This window comes from Anguilla anguilla, chromosome 16 (assembly GCF_013347855.1).
Source record: "Anguilla anguilla isolate fAngAng1 chromosome 16, fAngAng1.pri, whole genome shotgun sequence".
In the NCBI taxonomy this organism is placed as follows: domain Eukaryota; kingdom Metazoa; phylum Chordata; class Actinopteri; order Anguilliformes; family Anguillidae; genus Anguilla; species Anguilla anguilla.
Window position 1 is genome coordinate 5,068,589 of NC_049216.1, and position 12,172 is coordinate 5,080,760.

Sequence of the window (12,172 nt, forward strand, 5' to 3'; positions counted from 1 at the left end):
CCGGATATTTTGTTAAGAAAATCAGTTGTGATAGAATTGTGGCTTTACACATGTAAACCCACGGATCCCTCATTAATGAATACGAATTTATTATAATTGTATCAATAATTATCTAAATGAAACGACTGAAATGATTGTGTGCATACTATAACATAGCCCATTTCAAGAGAACATGTCAGTGTTTATGTGTGCTCGTCAATGTAGGCTATATGGGTAATGTGGGCTACTGATAAACTATAGCATATATCCGCTTTAGATTCTCGGGAGGAACGCGTACCCGTAACCTACCTTCCAAGTACTGCATTGCCCGATTAACAAGTATAATTCCAGAGTTCTCTGATCAACGTAACTTGAATATACAGTGGGCTGTTTTTCCAAGTATATTCCGCTCGAAGATAGTAAATGGAAATAAAGTTTTATTTGCAATTACAGTTAGTTATGCGAAAACGAAGCCGTTCGAAAATATATAATGACTTTTGTTTGATCTTCGAATTTGTAATTCCATTAAACAGAAATAGAAAAATCATGCATCATGCCTTAATTTCCATATGACACATTCGATGACCCTCGTTTTTCCATGCACTTGAGTTGAATGAGACCGCCCCCGTTCACGCTCCACCCTTATAAGCTCATTGTTGATTGTTCATAAATACCGAGGTGCCGTTGGACACGGATTGTTAAATTACCAGAGCAGCAGGTTTAGGCATACAGAAGTATTTAAACATTAGGTGACTTTAACATGTATTCAAACAATATTGGTGGGCCGTGTAGAGGAAGATCTTTTGATTCTATGTACCTGTGTTTTGAAGAAACGCGCCAAAACAATGAGGTAGGAACGCATTAATAATGTATTTAAATATTTGCAGAAATCAATATTACCTCTGTATAATATCCGCGCATTTTTATGTCGTTCATTCGTATTCACACTCACACGCACTCGTGTACATGTCTTTATGTAGATTTTTTATGCAAATGTATTAATATACAGTTTGAATAAAACAGGAAAATTGAATGTTTAGAATTTCGCACTTAAATACTTTTCTGTGGGATTTTGGTTCGCCAAGGCATTTTAATAATGTGAAAGTGCTTGGAATGCAAACGCGCCACACTTTAGGTAGTAGAGGAAAAATTCGTTAAATTGTGATTTATAAAATGTTCGAAGGCAATCAGATAATTATGTTGCGAAAAAGCGCGCAAACACATTTTAATTGTAATCACGTTCCAAAAAATTGTGCGCACTTTAAGAGGCTTTGCGGCTCCATTCGGTGTAAGCGGTGTATGCTTTGTTATTACTTATATTGCGGGTTAATTTCGCTTGCACATGGTCTCCAAAAGCAACACAAACAACAAGTTTTTCTATGCTCTTTGACTTCATAGAGATTTTCCTTTGTTTTGTTAAAATGTCCAAAGGTTGAAGAGAACAAAGACAACAGGAATGTATCCTCAGAAAACGGACACGCAACACTTGCATTATCCCTGAAGAATGAAGCTGGGGGCTTGCTGAAGACGCTGAAGCTTTTCCAGGTAGAGCTGTTGCGGAGTGCCCATGCCGCCTGCGCACTGGCTTTGGTGGCTTAATCAGCTTTAATGGCTCAGAATTTGATTAGTCATTTCAGCTTCAGTTTTGGTTATAATTTTGCATATAATTGTCGATTACACATTTGGGCCTCAGTTGTATGCTTTTAATACTATAGGTTGCCATTGTATGCGATTTTAATATATCCTTTGACTCCGTGATTGCTTTGCTTACTAAATTTTCACAATTAGCCTGTGTTAACCTAAACGATGAAAGATTGTGCTTGCCCTTTATATTTGGATTATACTTGCCATTTATATTTAGATTATGTATTCTGTATCTGTCAGGAAAAGCAGGTAAATTTATTCCAGATCTCATCCAGAAAATCGAAGAGACGTAACTCTCAGGTTGAGATCGTTTTGGACTTCCACAGCAACCATGAGCAGTTAAACGAGATTGTCCATTTGCTGCAAAATCAGATGAACATAGTGGACGTGGACTCGCCTAACAAATCCTGTTTTCTTGAAGAAGGTAAAAATGACTTGTCACATTCACGGAATTAAAAAAACACTGACACAACCAATAACCGCTTGAAAAATACATTGGTAATGTGGGTGTAAAATCTGATGTAATAACTGTGCTGATATTTGTTTCAGATCTGGTGACTATGCTTAGGTTTTGTTTTTTTTGTTTTTTTTAGATGTGGTTACTGTAGCCTACTGATATTTGATTCAGATCTGGTGGCTGGTGCTCATGCTCGTTTGAGATGTTTTCTCTCTGTTAACATCTGTTTCTGTGCTGATTTCTGCTTCAGATGTTCCCTGGTTCCCCAAAAAGATCTCGGACCTGGATAAGTGTTCCACCCATGTGCTAATGTACGGTTCAGATTTGGATGCTGACCACCCGGTGAGTGGCTTCATGAACCTCGAACCAGAGGCGTCACTAGGGGGGTGCGGACCGCACCGGGTGACAGAGGGGGGTGACACCGAAATGACTGGCAATACATTTTTTGTGCAGTGTTTTGTGTAGCGACGAGTTGAAACAGCTAATTTCTCCGATGCAGTTTACAGCCGGTTGATTTAATTCGCGGTATTAATGTGACGAGAAGCGCTTTGTCGTTTGAAGGCATAACACGCAATTGTCGTTTGAATGCATAAAATATTTTTTTAGAATTGTTCTATGTTCTAGGTTGTAACATGTATTATTGAATATTCTGAAGGATCTACGTGCATGTTTTCATTGTCTTACCATAATTTAAGTTGATAAATTATAATGATAATGCATATTTTACCCAAGTGTGGTATGTATCAGCCACCGTAGTTATGCATGCTAGTATTTCAGAACCGTCATACATATCAGTTCTGGCAGAGCCAAATATCTTATGATGTCATAATGAGATTAAACAAGCAGCTCTTTCCAAGTCTACATTGTCAGAGGCCATTTTGATTTGAGGCAGATATTGCATGCAGTAAAACCCAGGCCTTTGCAGAAAGCTCTGTGTGGTCTGACCTGACCAGAGGTGGAAAGTCGAGTGGTCAGAAAACAAGTCCTGCCATTTGTTTCTTCCACCCGTCAACATAGCCAGCTGATTTCACTACTTAGTTCTACCTCCTGGCTGAAGAAATGTGCTGACTAGGAAATCCAGGCGATTTGAGTAAAATACTGAGGGGGGCTTTTACTTTCTGAGTCTGGATTTCCCACCTCTGGACCTGACCACAGCGTAACAGGGTTAGTGCTTATGCTTGCTAATGATAGCCAGCCCTGACGGCTCTGTCGTCTCTCCACAGGGCTTCAAGGACAATGTCTACCGCGAGAGGAGGAAGCACTTCGCTGATATAGCCATGAGCTACAAACAGTACGTCAACATTTGGAATAATCATAATGTCCAATTTTCCACGATGTCTTGAGTACATGTAAGAAATAAAGAGAACATTATCTAATAGATTTACCCTACACACGGTAAACTTTTCTGTGTTAAATCAACACAGATAAACTACATTTTGCTCTGATTTGATCATTGGTAGCTCATTTGAGAAAGTCTGATAGTGTACATTTTACTTTGATGGAGATAGTTTCATCCCTGTTGGAATAGTGTGACCTGTTCTGAGCTGAATTAACACTGAACATTTTCCTCTGTATGGGTCTCACTGACTTTTTTTTAAATTCAAAGGAGGTTAGCCTATTCTGAGCATATTCTGCTAAAAATACAAATGCATTAAGTCAGTTTTGTGAAGATTATTTTATGTCACCCGAATGCCATCCTACACTGTGGTTCCATCAAGTGGGTTTGACATTTGCTTAGAAGTTACCGCGCCAGATTGATTAATACAGTACATTGATGAAACTTAGCTTTCAACATACCTCACGTGACCACTGTTTAATGGCCACATGCGTCTTCAGTATTCATAGAAATATTTACTAATGAAAGCTATTTTGCTCTAAAGCAATGCCAGTAAGGATGGACTGCAGTCCCGATGTTACTCACGGACACCGTTCTGCTTTGACTTGCATTTTCACGCCTGGAACGTGTTCTCCGCCATCTTTGACACCGTCTCTCTGTCCTTTCTCTCCCTGGCAGCGGGGACCCCATCCCTCGCGTCCAGTTCACTCGGGAGGAGGTGAAGACGTGGGGCGTGGTCTTCCGGGAGCTCACCCAGCTGTACCCCGCCTACGCCTGCCGGGAGCACGTGAGAAACCTGCCGCTGCTGTCTCAGCACTGCGGCTTTCGCGAGGACAACATCCCGCAGCTGGAGGACGTCTCCCGCTTCCTCTGGGGTGAGAGAGAAACCGGGCGTGGCCCCGCCCGCCTGTGGTGCCTGTGGATCGAGCTCCATTGAATCCGCCTATTTTTAACAAAGTACTTCTCTGCTTAATGCTAGTAAAGAATGCTCAGAAATAGGTCAGAGTGAAAATGTTTGCTGCTGTCAGTTAATGTGACATTTCTTTGCGTGTGTAATTGAGGATGTATAGACTTCAGTGTTTTTTTTTGGACTGTCAGTTAATGTGACATTTCTTTGCGTGTGTGATTGAGGATGTATAGACTTCAGTGTTTTTTTTTGGACTGTCAGTTAATGTGACATTTCTTTGCGTGTGTAATTGAGGATGTATAGACTTCAGTGTTTTTTTTTGGACTGTCAGTTAATGTGACATTCTTTGCGTGTGTGATTGAGGATGTACAGACTTCAGTGTTTTTATGCCTCCGTGACGGCACAGCCGTGGCCGGAGGCATTATGTTTTTGGGTTGTCCCTCCGTCCATCCGTCCATCCGTCCCATTCTCGTGAACGCGATATCTCAGGAACGCCTTGAGGGAATTTCTTCAAATTTGGCACAAACGTCCACTTGGACTCAAGGATGAACTGATTCGATTTTGGTGGTCAAAGGTCAAGGTCACTGCGACCTCACAAAACACGTTTTTGCCTTGGCGGAGACATACAACCGCAAGACGGTATTTCTGGTTCGGTACTGTCGGTTAATACGACACTTCCTTCTCTGTGTGTTTTAGAGCGTACTGGGTTCACCATCCGGCCCGTGGCGGGCTACCTCTCACCCCGAGACTTCCTGGCCGGTCTGGCGTTCCGGGTTTTCCACTGCACCCAGTATGTGCGGCACAGCTCCGACCCGCTCTACACCCCTGAGCCGTGAGTCCGCTCACAAAACCCCGTTCACTGTGGTTCCTGCTGCCTACACACTGCCTTCATTCAGAAATCTGCTCCTGTGATTCCTTCATTCATATTAGAGCACGGTTGGGTGTTAATTCTAATTTGTTTAGTCGTTGTTATTCATTAGTGTTATACCAATATTAATTCGGTGATTGCTAACCCCTTTGCTACAAAATTAGACACAAAATTATGTATCGTCTTCTCAAAACAATTACTGAAAAGAAAGAATTTATATCAGAATTTCTCTTTTATTAAGATTTGGATTGTTCAGTCATGTCGTATCAGTGTAATATTCATAGGCTGTATGAAAACATGCATACACATATGTTACATATGTGTCCCTGGAGACACGTATATAACACGTGTGTATGCATGTTTTCTCTGCAGGGACACGTATGTAACGTGTGTATGCATGCTTTCTCTGCAGGGACATGTATGTAACCCACGTGTGTATGCTTGTTTTCTCTGCAGGGACATGTATGTAACACGTGTATATGCATGTTTTCTCTGCAGGGACATGTATGTAACACGTGTATGCATGTTTTCTCTGCAGGAACACGTATGTAACACATGTGTATGCATGTTTTCTCTGCAGGGACATGTATGTAACACGTGTGTATGCTTGTTTTCTCTGCAGGGACATGTATGTAACATTTGTATGCATGTTTTCTCTGCAGGGACATGTATGTAACACGTGTGTTTGCATGTTTTCTCTGCAGGGACACGTATGTAACGTGTGTATGCATGCTTTCTCTGCAGGGACATGTATGTAACCCACGTGTGTATGCATGTTTTCTCTGCAGGGACATGTATGTAGCACATGTGTATGCATGTTTTCTCTGCAGGGACACGTATGTAACACGTGTATGCATGTTTTCTCTGCAGGAACACGTATGTAACACGTGTGTATGCTTGTTCTCTCTGCAGGGACACATGCCATGAGCTGCTGGGCCACGTGCCTCTCCTGGCAGAGCCCAGCTTTGCCCAGTTCTCCCAGGAGATGGGCCTGGCGTCTCTGGGCGCCTCTGATGACTCTGTCCAGAAGCTGGCTGCGGTGAGCCCCGCACCCACACCCCTCATTCAGACCCAAACACAGTCACAGTGAGCCCCACACCCCTCATTCAGACCCAACCACAGTCACAGTGAGCCCCACACCCCTCATTCAGACCCAACCACAGTCACACTGAGCCCCACACCCCTCATTCAGACCCAACCACAGTCACACTGAGCCCCACACCCCTCATTCAGACCCAACCACAGTCACACTGAGCCCCACACCTCTCATTTAGACCCAACCACAGTCACACTGAGCCCCACACCCCTCATTCAGACCCAAACACAGTCACAGTGAGCCCCACACCCCTCATTCAGACCCAACCACAGTCACAGTGAGCCCCACACCCCTCATTCAGACCCAACCACAGTCACACTGAGCCCCACACCCCTCATTCAGACCCAACCACAGTCACACTGAGCCCCACACCTCTCATTCAGACCCAACCACAGTCACACTGAGCCCCACACCCCTCATTCAGACCCAACCACAGTCACAGTGAGCCCCACACCCCTCATTCAGACCCAACCACAGTCACACTGAGCCCCACAGCCCTCATTCAGACCCAACCACAGTCACAGTGAGCCCCACACCTCTAATTCAGACCCAACCACAGTCACAGTGAGCCCCACACCTCTCATTCAGTCCATTGTAAATGCTGTGTAAAAGGTTGTGTAAGTTGCTCTGGATAAGAGTGTCTGCTAAATGCCTGTAATATAAAAATGCCTGTAATGTAGTTGACTTTGGTTGCTGCACTTCATCGGTTTACGTGATTGGCTGAGTGTCATGTGACGCTCATTTGCTTCGTATACTGCTTGTCTCGCAGTGCTACTTCTTCACAGTGGAGTTTGGCCTGTGCAAACAGGACGGAACATTGAAAGCCTACGGAGCAGGATTGCTATCGTCCATCAGTGAGCTGAAGGTAAGAGGCTCATTACCTAAAGTAAGAAATACATTTTTACACATGCCTGGATATGTGTATATGCTTTAATACAACTAGTGAATTTGCTAGTTTTATGTATGTAGAAACTTTTGTACGGAAAACGCATTTACATTTCATAATCCAGAGTTATTTAAGGAAGTAGTGCAAACAAAATTAAAACGTGGATATACCACGCACAAAAGATTTAACCCCAATCCCACCCCCCCATCAAAACTAATTCAAATACCTGTAAAAATGGAGCAAAACAACCAAAAGAGAAAAGTCAAAATGGTCTAAAAAACCTTAAAATGAGTTGTAGTCTGTGATACTGTGGAATAGCAAGTTCCAGTAGAACATGCTCGGTCAACTAACTCATGCTTATAAAGCACTGACTGTTAGCCCTTGTGTCATCTCTTTGCAGCACGCCCTATCTGGGAATGCCACGGTCATGCCCTTTGACCCCAGGATCGCGTGCAGGCAGGAATGCATCATCACCACCTTCCAGGATGTCTACTTCGTGTCGGACAGCTTCGAGGACGCCAAGGTCAAGATGAGGTAGGGTGCCACCGTGCAGACTTTCTTGGGACATTGTAGCACGTCAGAATCACGGGAGGCCCCTGAAAATAAGTCCCTTCCGAGGCCACTGCCATCATACAAAACCATTTTTTGATGTATAAAGTACATGTAGGTACATTCACAGAAGAACACCTTGCTAAAGGCTCCTGTCTCCATAAAGAACTAGTTCTTTGTCAGACGAAATGGTTCTATCTGGGCACTTTCACACTTTTCACACCTATCATAGTGGGTTCCATAAAGAAATAAAAAGGGTTCTCCTACAAAGACAAGCCAAATAGCGCTTTCAGAACCCTTCTTTCTAAGAGGTTACCTTAAAATTATGTACTGCTGGACTTTTTCCTTTCCGAAATATATTCAAACTTTTCTAAACTAAGGGAGAAGAGAAATATTTCCCTTAAAGGATGTCTATTGTAAACAGCTAAATCATGTTTGCTGTTATTTTTATTGAAACTCTAAATGTTAATGTATTGTTTGTCCCAACAATAAGGGAGTTTGCTAAGAGCATCAAGCGGCCCTTCACGGTGCGATACAACCCTTACACCAGGAGCGTGGACATCCTGAAGGACACTTCCAGCATCATCGACGTGGTGGAGGAGCTCAAATACGAGCTGGACACTGTGGCTGATGCACTTCGTCGGCTGAATAAACAGGGCGTCTGACTTCCTGACTAACCACCCCAGTTTCCTACAATACCCAGGTGTCCGAGCGACAGAATATACAAATCCCAGGTGCCCGAGTTGCAGAGTACTACAAAATCCAGATCTTCTATTGGTTGATAACTGGCGGCACCTATGTGTCCAATGACGGAGAGCTACAAAACCGAAGCGTCGTAGTGGCATGGATTACTAATAATAATGATAATGGATTACATTTCTATAGTGCTTCTCTCACTCAAAGAGCTTTACAGTGATGAGGGGGGAACTCAGCGTTATGCGTAGCAGCCACCTGAGTAACTCATGCTAGTCGAGGTGGGGGGAAGATATCGATACAGTATAGTATTGCAATACTTTTTTCCTGCAATACAGTATCAATACAGTGGCGCCAAGTATCAATATTTAATCTAAATATATGCACATTTTGTAATGCTTGTTATTTTTTTATGTTATGATTTTAATGCATGACGTAGAGGTGAAGAACCACCCTCCACGGAAATCTTTGCAATCCTGTAACTGCACATCTCATAGATTATCATATTTATACCATTTACAAAAATTAAAACAAGAGAATTAACTTTTTTATAAGTTATTTGCAAGAGAATTGCTGTTTCCCTGGCAACATATGAGAGTCAGACTAATATCCGGAAAACAATCACAATCACAGCCATCCCATAATCAACATTAAGTTTACAATACAATTGAAACGTTACTTCACAGTTAATAGCCCAAACCGTAGATACTAACTAGCAACCAGACACTCATTCTAGTCCCTCTAGTTCTTGACAAGTGGCAAGCCAGCGCTTGGCTTGCTAGGCTTGCTGTCACTTGCGTAACTTAGTATTAAAATTAAATTTGATCTTGTCAGTTGGTCAATATTGTCTCACGTTTATGTTTTCCAGCGTGGATAGCTAGCTAGCCATCTACTCCATTGACTCCAAAACCGCAGCTATACGGTTGTAGCAAAACGATCTTCATTCAGTTGAGCACCTATGTGATGACACTACATTGTACAAATATGGCACGTGTTTACACTAAACTGCTTAGCCAGCTCAGTGTTGATGTAGCTAAGATACTCAGTGTAAAACAAGTGTTATTACATGTTACGCATGTGCTGTCTGAAACTGCAGATTGTCTACAACTGCTGCTCGTTTAGGACTGCTGACATTGTGGCGCTGCAATTGCAATTGAGTGATTATTTCTGTTGCTTATTATCATTTTTTCCCAAAATGTATTTATTGAAATTAATCAGCACTGCTGAAGGGACCCTATGTTCCAGAACTTTTTATTTTCTTACAGGCTGCTATGTGTTCTCTGTGTTCATTTGCAAAGTAAATGTTTTTAGTGAAATGAATTGATGCAAGGGTATTTATTATGAGGTGTAATGGGTTTTGGCATATTTTTCCACCTTAGATGTATCATTTCAACATTTTACTCCAGTCAAATCAGAAACTAATAAATATCACAATAATATTATATTGTGAAGTCCCTGGTGAATCCCACCACCACATGGCAGCCATTTTGCAGAGGAATGCTCACTATAAATTAGCTGATGTGGAGAGCGAGAGAACAATTTTAGCCAAATAAACTAGGGGATGATTAGGTGGCAGGTTGAGAGAGCCTGGTTGAGAAGTTTGCTTGGACACCAGGGAACACCCTACTTTTTGTGATAAGCGTCATGGGATCTTTAATGACCACAGTGAGTCAGTTTAACATCTCATCCAAAAGACAGCGCCTCCCACAGCATAGTGTCCCCATCACTGCATTGGGGCTTGTATTGTTTAAGGACATTAGAGTATATTATGATGAGCACAGGCCATGTTCAGTCTATGTATGCTCATTATTATCCATGTGATCTGACCACACCAACTTGACCCACTGCTTCTTCAGGTTTTAACAACCGTGAGAGCACACCTTTACACTGTGCTAAACTCAGGAAGCAGTGTAATTCAACAGTGAGCAGTGTGATGCTACAGTATTATTGTACACCAAGCCATTAAAAAAATTGTAGGGCAGTTCACAGAAATCTGCCTCTTGTCAGACCCCAAAAGAAAACAGACAGTTTATTGTGCTGACAGGGAGTCCGCAAGTGTGATTAAGAGACAGTGCTTAGTTGCAAAACATCCAATTGGATCAGCATTATGTAAAACTTAGATTCTCCAGAATACAGAGTAATCATGTTTTGTATTGTTGGAAAGACAATGTCATGTGGAAAATGTTGGTGTCTCAGCCACAAAGGTTAACACAGTGTCATATGCTTACATAGATGGCAAAATGTTGTCCACTGTTGTCATGATTGCGTCTTTATTTGATGACTTTGGATTTTTGCTTGTATATAAGGAGAGAAGTGCAGCGGTTCTGGGAGACTTGGTCTCCTACGCATCACATGCATATAGCCATTTCACCACTCACATTTTTCACCATTGTGTATTGTCATTATTACTGAACACACTGAACAATAAACTGCGCTCATTTTAACCTGGCATTCCTCGTTGACTCTTAACACTGCACACCTAGTAGTTCAAGGTCCAAACATACACATACAGCTCATACACATACAGCTCATACACACACAGCTCATACACATACATACACACACAGCTCATACACATACAGCTTATACACGTACATACACACACAGCTCATACACACACACACACAGCTCATACACATACATACACACACAGCTCATACACACACACACAGCTCATACACATACATACACACACAGCTCATACACATACATACACACACAGCTCTTACACATACATACACATACAGCTCATACACATACATACACATACAGCGCATACACATACATACACACACAGCTCATACACATACAGCTTATACACGTACATACACACACAGCTCATACACACACACACACAGCTCATACACATACATACACACACAGCTCATACACACACACACACAGCTCATACACATACATACACACACAGCTCATACACATACATACACACACAGCTCTTACACATACATACACATACAGCTCACACACATACATGCACATACAGCTCATACACATACCTACACACACAGCAGAGATGCCACTTCTATGCCCCCGAACCAGACCCACTCCATACTTTGGCTGCACATAGAAATCCTGTCCATGAATACTAAGAACAAGAAGGGAGACGAGGCACACCTTTGGTGGAGTCCGACGTCCACTTTGAATAAGCTTGCAGGCATAGCTTTTGTGTGTACAGGGACCGAATGGCTTGGAATATCGACTAAAGTACCCCATAATCCCACAGCACCTCCACAAGATACCCTGCGGAACATGGTCGTATGCCTTCTACAAATCCACAAAGCACATGTGAACTGGATAGGCAAATCCCCACGCACCCTCAAATATCTGCGAAAGGATAAAAAGCTGGTTCGCTATTCTGCAGCCTGCACAAAACCTGCAATGTTCCTCCTGAATCTCGGGTTTGACTATCAGTCATAGTGTCCTTTCCAGCACCTTGGCATAGACTTGCCCAGGGAGGCTGAGGAGTGTGATCCCCAATAATTGGAACATACCCCCATCTTAAAGATGGGGACCACCGCCCCAGTCTGCCACTCCAAAGGCATTGTTCCTGACAAGGGGCTCCACAAGTACCCCTTTGAGTTCTGCCACAGAGATAGGCCCTGATCCCCCACGACTGTTCCAGCTCAGCTTCCTGAATGGAGAGAATGTCTGTCGGATTTAGGAGATCCTCAAAGTGCTGTACGCAGATGAATGTTACAGTACATGTAGCTTTTTAAAATTCCATAGAATAGTTGAA

At 42.6% G+C, this 12,172-nt stretch overlaps 1 protein-coding gene across 1 annotated transcript; it reads left to right on the top strand.

Annotated features, from left to right (window-relative positions):
- The first annotated feature begins 636 nt into the window (after positions 1 to 636).
- Positions 637 to 9,731, top strand: LOC118214860 (tryptophan 5-hydroxylase 1-like). The gene is made up of 11 exons (XM_035395131.1): positions 637 to 829; positions 1,411 to 1,524; positions 1,864 to 2,047; positions 2,331 to 2,422; positions 3,304 to 3,371; positions 4,095 to 4,291; positions 5,020 to 5,155; positions 6,104 to 6,230; positions 7,057 to 7,152; positions 7,574 to 7,707; positions 8,216 to 9,731. Exons 1-11 carry the CDS (start codon positions 740 to 742, stop codon positions 8,385 to 8,387), a joined length of 1,410 nt encoding a protein of 469 aa, XP_035251022.1. The 5' UTR covers positions 637 to 739; the 3' UTR covers positions 8,388 to 9,731.
- Positions 9,732 to 12,172: the final 2,441 nt, after the last annotated feature.

Coding starts and splice junctions, on each gene's coding strand:
- LOC118214860 (XM_035395131.1), top strand. CDS start 740: ATGTATTCAAACAATATTGGTGGGCCGTGTAGAGGAAGATCTTTTGAT. Junction 2,048..2,330: donor ATCCTGTTTTCTTGAAGAAG/GTAAAAATGACT, acceptor TTTCTGCTTCAG/ATGTTCCCTGGTTCCCCAAA. Junction 2,423..3,303: donor ATTTGGATGCTGACCACCCG/GTGAGTGGCTTC, acceptor GTCTCTCCACAG/GGCTTCAAGGACAATGTCTA.